This window comes from Aulonocara sp. 'chitande type north' Nkhata Bay, linkage group LG3 (assembly GCF_057382095.1).
Source record: "Aulonocara sp. 'chitande type north' Nkhata Bay isolate Kocher_YH1m ecotype deep benthic linkage group LG3, A_spYH_male_GT1.1, whole genome shotgun sequence".
In the NCBI taxonomy this organism is placed as follows: Eukaryota; Metazoa; Chordata; class Actinopteri; order Cichliformes; family Cichlidae; genus Aulonocara; species Aulonocara sp. 'chitande type north' Nkhata Bay.
Window position 1 is genome coordinate 14,363,424 of NC_141346.1, and position 9,370 is coordinate 14,372,793.

General features: G+C 43.4%; 1 protein-coding gene across 1 annotated transcript; it reads left to right on the plus strand.

Annotated features, from left to right (window-relative positions):
* The first annotated feature begins 2,506 nt into the window (after window positions 1–2,506).
* Window positions 2,507–9,126, plus strand: LOC147334087 (high affinity immunoglobulin gamma Fc receptor I-like). Its single transcript, XM_086286629.1, has 7 exons — window positions 2,507–2,537; window positions 6,435–6,470; window positions 6,651–6,911; window positions 6,991–7,236; window positions 7,323–7,511; window positions 8,033–8,125; window positions 8,984–9,126. The coding sequence occupies exons 1-7, from the start codon at window positions 2,507–2,509 to the stop codon at window positions 9,124–9,126; spliced, it is 999 nt and encodes a 332-aa protein (XP_086142755.1).
* Window positions 9,127–9,370: the final 244 nt, after the last annotated feature.

Below are 9,370 nucleotides of genomic sequence, written 5' to 3' on the forward strand. Positions count from 1 at the left end.
AAAGTCATCTCTCCATCTCTCTCTGCTGCTCTTCTGTCTCCTCTGTCACAGACTTCTCCACTTTTGATGATAAATCAGCCTGGTGCAGCATGTAAGGATTGGCACAATTTGTTAAGATTTTGAGGAGTTTGAGAAACTAACCTTAAGCATAAAATAAAATTTACTATCAGTAACTTCATAGCACCCGCCCAGCAGTATATAAACTCCGTCATGCTAGCTAGTACGCAGTACCAGTTATTCTAAGCGCCTGTAAAAAGTCAGCACAACGAAAACAAACTACAACTAAACTTGGTTTATATCTGACACAGATAGGCAGCAGGTCATAACTTCTTACCTGAAGTTCAGTTCCTCTGCCACTATGACCGGCCGCCTCGGGTCTCTCCTCCTCTTGCCTCCCCTTTCCCTTATCCACCTGCTGGCCTCCACCACTTGCTGATGTTGCTAAATCTGTGGAAGCTATGCCATAGCTACCGCCAAACAATTCACTTATTTTTACACATTTGGCAGCGTCTGCCTGAAGGGCTTGTTTCTTTTTGGCCCTAATCTTTTCTGCACCTCCTTTCCTTTTTTTGTTCTCCATTTTCTTTAGTTCATCTATAAGATTGCTAAACAAGGGGGAGGGTGCATCCGACCTCCTAGGCTGTAATTGGTCCAGCCCAGAGTCGATCATGACCAATTGGCCAATCCAACACCTTTCATTATTTATACCCTTCCAAAAAAAAAAAAATCGATCGGCCCGTAGAAACAAAAAATCGCCAGCGGCCCACCGGGCAAATGCCCGGTATGCCCGATGCCCAGTCCAGCTATGAGCCTCAGGAATATAGTCAGTTGGGGGTTGCAGAGAGGTGTGAAGAGCTCTGGTGGATGGGGAGGGAAGGGCTTCTGAATCAAACCTGTTAAACTGTTTTAATTTGGTCTACTTTCCTGGTCAATACAGTGTTATCCACACAGAAGCTGATATAGTCTGTTATGCAGGTTGTTAGGCTGGTTGGATGGGGGAGTGGCGTGTGCCTGGCGGCACTCTCGATGGAGACACTGAAGACAAGATACTTCAAACAGATCGTGAGAGCAGCTGAGAAGATCATTGGAGCTCCTCTTCCCTCCATCACGGATACTTATAGCACCTGTTTCATCGGCAAAGCCACCAGTATTGTGGAGGACCCCACACACAGTTTCTTCCCCCAAGCCGTCAGATTCCTGAACACTCAGTGACTGGAATGACACACACACTCGCACACCTCCATACTCATGACTACCAAGCACTTAACTGCAGTCTCTCACTCTCATACACACACACACAGGGAGAGAGAGAGACTAAGTTACTTTTGCACAATACTCAGCATTTTGCACATATCCATTGCATCTTGTGATTCTATCATCCTGTTCCATCTAGTGTTGCTGTGGACGGGCTGTGAGTACTCAGACTGCTACAGAACGCAACATGGAGGCCTGTTGACTTTTTCTTAAAAGTGGGTGAAATGACACTCTCTTCAGTTGACACAGGATACACACACACACACACACACACACACACACACACACACACACACACACCCTCCTACCCCTCTCAAAACACCTCCAATGCACATCCTTTATATGTTGTAAGGTGTGAAGAGTCACGTGCTCTCTGTGCTGAGGTGTTTTGTTTTTCTCTGTTCTCAAACTGTTCTCATGTGACAAATAAAGGCTTATTCGTTCATTATTCATTAATTTATAATCACCCATAAAGGAAAATGAATGTTTTTGTCTGTTTTTGTAATGTTTAGATGAATTAACCTTTGGTTCAATCAAACTGAAGTCAACACTGTGTTGGAAAATTGATCAGCTCTTCTTTAGTTTATTAAAGTTATTACAACCTGATCTGGAAATCCAAAACAGTCATAGCTCAGTCATACTCGACCAGCATACCGTGTCACTATCTGTAGTCTGCGGTTCAGGTCTGTTCATGTGTCTCTGCACAGCTGTAATTAAAATGTGTTCAGAGGGCCTCAGTGTCTGAATGGTTCCAGTTCAGCTCCATAACAGCAGCGTCCCTGGTTTGATTCCTGTGTTTCAGCTCACATCTGCCTCTCTCACTGAGGGGGACGTAACTACATGGACATGGATTTGTTCATCAACCAAACTACAGATCACTGAGAGCAGAAAGGACTTCATTCTCTTTCCTTTTTGAAATTCTTCATTTTCATTTATGTGAAATAATGAATGATAGAGAGCATCACTGATATTAAATATAATCAGACTGTGTGAAAACATTTCTTATGTATATATGTTTTGCTTTATAGACAACAGTGGATTTTCTGTATACACTTATGTTTTCCTGGTCTTTGTTTGCATAGAAGCTTTAAGCCACTATCTTTTAATTTCAGGGTTTTTTACACAAAGGAAAATGTTTGTGTTGTACTTCAGTGTTTGAACCAATAGAAAGCTGGTGCTCAGAGGAAGAGGGCGGGCTTTACTTGGTGACAGTGACAGAAATGAAAAGAAGCTCAAATGAGTGAGAAGGACGATGAAGGAAACATCTGTGCTGTGTCTGCTCTGTAAGTAGAATCTCTGTGTTTGTTTGAATTCTTGTACTTTGACTGTCTGCTCTCCTGATAACTGATGATGGAGGAGAAGACATGAAAAACAAATCAGGCTGAATTCAAGTTAAGGAAATAAGGATAAGCTGCATTTGTCGGTTGCAGCTGCCTGCAGCTGAGATGACAGACCTAGTCAACCATACATACAATATACAAACAGTGGGGAGCAAGGCTGGACTGGGACAAAAAATCGGCCCGGGCATTTTGACTAGAGACCGGCCCACCAGGATAAAGATTGAAAATGTGACGTCATTCAGGGATAAAACCGCAAAGGATTCTGGGAACTTGTGGCAAGAGGTACTAGCGCACGCAGGCTTTCAATTGAAATCAGTTACACAGCAATAAAAAGAAACCCAAAAAATGCCAAGAAGCTGTTGTATTATTAACTGCAATAGTCGGTCGCATGACAGCCACGGGAAGCCGACGGGTAAAGAGATCGTTTTTTTTTTTATTGGATTACGTCGTTGAAGTGAAATTTTTTAAGCCATGTTTCCGAAGTAAGAGCCGACGGATGGTCTGGATATACCAAATATAACATCTCAGAACACTCCAGCTCACATGTTAGTCTGCTCCAAGCATTCCCACAAAGGTCAGAGTTTTGTAGTAGTTAATACGTCATTTTTCTTAACATAATTGGTGATATAGGTTACAAGCAAGTCTGGCGCTGAACAGAAATTGTCGCGCTATGCTCCTTTGTTTATTGTGCATAAATAGTGAATTGTCCTGACACAATATTGCGTTTCGCTTCTGTTATTACCATGGTACACTGACAAAACCATATACTTTTATTCACAGGATAAAACAGTTGTTTTGTATCACTAATTGTCCATTGCGATTACAACATACAATATTATTGTCACTGCTACATTTCTGTAATGCTACTGTAACCGGTTTCTCCTTCATCCCGCTGCAACAGTTCGGCCCAAACAGACTCCTCGACTCTGCGTTGTGTAGTGTTTTTAAAAAGACAAGGAGTCTCTGATCGATCGTTGCCACTTTATTTCCTGAATGGAAACAACGGTGTATTATCAGTGCACAGGCTCGCCATACACCACTCCGCACAGCACACTCTCGTATGGCTACGGCAGACTGGCAGCGATTACTGCAGCAATATTACAATTTCTAATATACAATAAAATAACAGCAACAACAAATGATGTACCTGAATGGAAACAACGGTGTATTATCAGTGCACAGGCTCGCCACACACCACTCCGCACAGCACACTACGGCAGAACATCTCATTAGCATTCCGCTTTAGCATACAGTTTCACACATTAATAAACAAATGAAAAGTACATAAAACTGGTGTTGGACATGTGTCCACTAAGCACTTATTACACTCGGTGCTCGTCAGCTAATCAAACATGTTTTATGTGTCTGTACTACTTAGCTATATTGTGTGCGGAACAATACAACTCACCTCTCGTATGGCTACGGCAGACTGGCAGCGATTACTGCAGCCAGCCACACCGAGAGGGGGGGCGCTGTTTCCCCATTACACTGATATTTGTGGCAAGTGGAATAATACCAGATAAACACTGTTACACTACCAGAAATTATTTCCACTACTAATTAATTACCGTTGAGCTCAAAGGTCCTATTAATAAACTGTTAATGAATGTGTATTTATGAAGACGATTTGTGAGACTGGTAAACTTATGATACGTACAATAGTCTTTCGTTCTACACGGTGCATTTCAAGGTCCTGTACCCATCCGTCGGTAAACTGTACCTGGGCTTGTTGCAGTGACCTGAAGTTACTAAACTTCATGAGTGTATGCACTCACTCCAAGAAGCGTATAATTATAAATCTGAGCGTGGTGAAAGTTGGGCAGCACGCTGACGTCTTTTGTCCACTCTTTCACTCCTTTGATTTTTCCTCGTATCTTTTCTTTGTCTTTTCGTCGAGTCTGTCTTTGTACGGACCGGCATTGTTCTCCTTTTGTTTTGTACATTCCTTTTTTGTGCGGCAAAGAAAAAAAAAGAAGGTATTGGAACCGGAGAATGAACGTTTTGCGGTGCTGCAAATGTTTGCATTTGATGCGGTACTTGGATTGTTTTGCCACGAGTTCCCGGCATGCAATGCGCGAAAATCACGTGATTGTTAAACAAGGGGGAGGGTGCATCCAGCCTCCTCGGCTGTAATTGGTCCAGCCCAGAGTCGATCATGACCAACTGGCCAATCCAACACCTTTCATTATATATACCCTTCCTAAATAATAATAATAATAATAATAATCCATCGGCCCATAAAAACAAAAAATCGCCAGCGGCCCACCGGGCAAATGCCCGGTATGCCCGATGGCCAGTCCAGCTATGGTGGGGAGACAGGCCTGGCTAAGTAGCAAAAAAGGATAGACAATGAAATATGTAACACATAGGGGCAATTCAGGAGAAAAAATAAGGATTTCTGCTCATAATGACTCCCCTGTTGGCAGAAAACAAAAAAAAACCACTCCATAGCACACAAAGAAGCACAGATATCATGGACGCTGCTACCTCATCGCGCCTCCGGCTGAGCAGCTGTCCCTATCAGGTGGGAGGTAAGCGTGGGAGGAGGCATTGGATCCGTAGAAGGGAGGGCAATGGTGAGGGCGTATCAGTATTACTGTGCGTTTGTTTCCTGAGTTCAGCTTGAGAAAGTGTCCTTTCGCCTATTACTCAAAGACCAAAAGTCCACGGCCTACGCAGGCGGCCTTGAGGAATAGGGCAGAGAGTCAGTTCAGTCTCGTTATCCTATCTTTTGGAAGAATGTTGTTGTCAACCTTTAAGCAGCTGGTGCCGTCTGGGGTGGAGGTGTATCCGCATGAGAGATGTTGGTTATGTGAAATAGGGTGAACAAACTGCATTAATTCTTCAGTCGTTTTAATGTCCATCACTGGTCTTCAGGTGTATCTCTCTTTTGGAGAGCATGTATCAGAATTTCAGGAGCAGGACCACGCTTCCAAACACGCTCCTTCCGGCTGTCATCTCTATAGGCTCCCCTAGTTCTGCAAGCTGATCGTTCTCGTTTACGTGCCCCACCCTCCCTCCCTTCGTCTCCATTCTTCAACTGCTTCACTTCTATTTAGTAAATGTGGATCTGCCAGGCCCGGGAGCCATCGCCAGTCCCCTTTTGAGCCCTTCCCCAAACCACAGCTCATTTCATGTCAAAGCATCACTTTTTCCTACTAAAACGCTGTCAAACAGAAATGAGGATGTTGGCCCAGCTAGTGAATTAAGAGCTGTGAGCTCTTCCAAGATCTTTCCCATATTTTCGTTCAGTAAGAACAGTCTGAGCTCTCACCACTCTTCCCACACTTTCGATCATAGTTGCAAGCCAGGTGGGTTTTCAACAGTAGTTACAGCTTTCTTCAATTTCTGATAAGCCAAGCCAGCTCCAAACAGGAAGAACCCCGTTATCATGGTGCCAAATAGGTAGATGTCTTCAGTATCCTTGATAGACAGTCCCGCCAGGAACACAACACGTCACTTCTGACACCTGTTCATCATGTATCCAGCAGGGAACATCCCTCCAGGATACTCAGGCGCTCCTGCACCTAGGCTTCTTGTCAATAGAGTGTCAATTGCATGAAGGGACCAGTTGATCAAATCCATAGTTCTTCTATAGATTTCAGAGAACAATAGCGAGACTGAGAGGCTCTATCAGCGTTAAAAACACCACGAGGACCAACTGCAGGTCTGAACTGACTCTTTATCTTTGCTCAGGAGTCGAGGAAACACAGCAGGCAGTGAAAAGATCAAATCATTCACTCGATATATGAACACAGCTGTTTGTGTGTTTGTCAGCTGTTTGTGTGGAGTTGTTCTTTATGTTCACCTCGAATCAACCTGAGTGTCATTTCTCTTTAGTTCTGATCTCACTGCTGAGCTGCACAACAAACCGAGGTCAGTAACCTTCTTCTGTCACCGTTTAAACCTGATAAATGCTCACTGATATGACCTGATTGGGTTCATGTTTCACAATGTAGCGCACATATAAAGTGATGAAATGAGGATTCTGCAAAACATTGATTTTACCATTTTATCACATATAAAATTATAAGTTTTTCATTTTAACCCTCACAGCTCGTCTGACTGTGAGACCCAGCAGCTCTCAGTTCTTTAAAAGAGACTTTGTGTCTCTGAGTTGTGAGGAGGACGACAGCTCTGCTGGATGGACTCTGAGGAGAAACACAAGCAAACGACAGAGGACTCAGTGTGGAGATGGGTGGGGAGAAGGTGCTGGTTCTTCATGTAATATCACTCTTTTCCTACTGGACAGTGGAGTTTACTGGTGTGAGTCCAGAGAGGGTCCCATCAGTAACATGGTTAACCTGACAGTCACTGGTAAGCTGAGTGTGTGGAGTTAGTGTTGATGAAGCTGTGTGTAAATGGATGAAATGCTGTAGTTTGTCTCTGTGTTGAGGTGGATCAGTGATCCTGCAGAGTCCTGTCCTCCCTGTGATGGAGGGAGATGACGTCACTCTGCTCTGTAAAACAGAGACCACTCCCTCCAACCTCCCAGCTGCTTTCTATAAAGATGGCTCCCTCATCAGGAAGCAGCCTACAGGTCACATGACCATCCAGCATGTTTCCAGGTCTGATGAAGGCCTCTACAAGTGTGACATCAGCGGTCATGGAGAGTCTCCATCCAGCTGGATCACTGTCACAGGTGACACACTCACCTGTCTGTGTTTCTGCAGCTTTCAACATTCACAATGTGACGACAACTTAATGACTGTGTTTGCTTTATTTTAGGCAAACACACCACCACACCTCCACCTACATCCACACCTCCACCTACATCCACTTCTCCTCCTGCCTCCATTGCTAGCCCTGGTTCCCCTCTCATACCTGTGTTGTCATGTGTTGGATCAGTCTGTGCTGTGGTTCTACTGGTGTTACTGGTTCTGCTGGTGAAACAATGTGTTCACAGAAAACCTGAAGGTGAGAATCAAACTTCCTGCACTTTTATGTGTGCGGTCGTTACTTGATGCATGCTTGCATGTTACTTGACTCATTTTTAGAACTAAGCCCAATCTAGTCTTTCCAAACACGGTAGTGTTGCCACTTTACTATTTAGCATTCCAAATGATCTCCAAGCTACCCAATCCCATTGGGGTCATACAAAGAGATAAAAAGCATCAGAGGATGTCTCTGTGTGGGTCATACAGAGAGAACTCAGGAAAAGCAGAGTTAAGGAATGTATAAATGTTCTCTTACTTATGAGCAAACACGTGTCTCCACTACAAAGGGGTTACCACCACCTAAACAGTGGATATAGGGTATGTGAGCAATATGTCTCTGCACTGTGCTGCATGGAGCTCAGTTTATCAATTACTTACCTCTCTGAAAATGTGACATTGCAGCCATGGAGTTTTCTGTTTGTGCAGTAACAAATTTCTTAAATGTAATCTCTGTTTAGATATTTAATGGAACAATTTTTTTATGTTGAATGATTTCATCAGATCAAGAAGAAACCGAAGATGACATCATCACTCATGTCAAGTACAACATCAAAACATCCAGTCATCAACAACAACCAATCAGACGAAGCAGAGGTAATTTTGTGTTTTCTTCATGGTGAGGTTCAGACAGTTTTAGCTCCATGTTATCGTAGTAAAGATGGGGATCATTTTACTTGTTGTTTTGTTGGATTACTGGGTTGGACAATATGGTTGTCTGTGGTGACTGATTCACCTTTGGAGCCTCATGTGGACATTAGAGTAATTGCATTTTTTGTCAGTTTTTTCCATCTCTGGAAGTTTGTTTGATAGTTTGATTAAACTTTATAGCACAGAACCTCACCCATATGTGGACAAGTTTTACCAGTTTGGCTGCTAAATGGTTAAATTTGCTTCTAAGGACTTTGGTGTCGACTGAAGCAGTCGACAAACACACGGAGCAGCAACAGCGGCCAAGCCGAACACAGGCGCCATGTTGCGTGTCAACCTCCGTGACATCTCATTGATTCCGAGTAAAGAGGCAGACTTAACAGACAACCTCCAAATGCCAGGAAATGTTGCACAGAGAGAAATAAAGCTGCAGAGAATCAGCGGAAAGCAGTTTTGCCCAGACGTCTTGCTTATTAGCATGTTCAGAGCTACTGAATCCCTCTGTGTGTGGGTCATACAGAGAGAGGCAGAACGCAGGCAAAACAGTACTAAGAGATGTAGAAATTACCTCTTCTCAATGTCCAAACACAGGTCTCCACTACAAAGGGGTTACAATCTTACAACCAAACATGTACAGTACATGCTGGCTAAGTCTGAGCACCATGCTCGATGAAAATCTCAGTTTATCGAGTAACTCTGTGATGTCCAAATTGCGGGGATGGAGCACAGTGTCTGTGCTTTCTTAAATGTAATCTCTGTTTAGATATTTAATTGAACAGTTTTTTTTATGTTGGATCATTTCAGCAGATCAAGAGGAAACTGGAGAAGATGACATCCTGACTCATGTCAAGTACAACATCAAAGCATCCAGTCATCAAAAACAACCAGACAGACGAAGCACAGGTAATGTTGTGTTTTCTTCATGGGGGTGGGGAGGTCAAAGATGAGGGTCAGACAGTTTCAGCTCATTGTTATCATAGTAAAGATGATGGTCCGTGTACTTGTTGTTTTACTGCACTGGACAACGTGGTTGTCTGTGGGAACCAATTCGCTTTTGGAGCCTCAAGTGGACATTAGAGTAATTGCACTTTTTTTTCCAGTTCATTTTTTGGCTCTGGCAGTGTCACGGTTCTGGGTCAAATTGACCCAACATTTCGAGTTCTCATGTTTTGGTTTGATTTTGTATTTTTA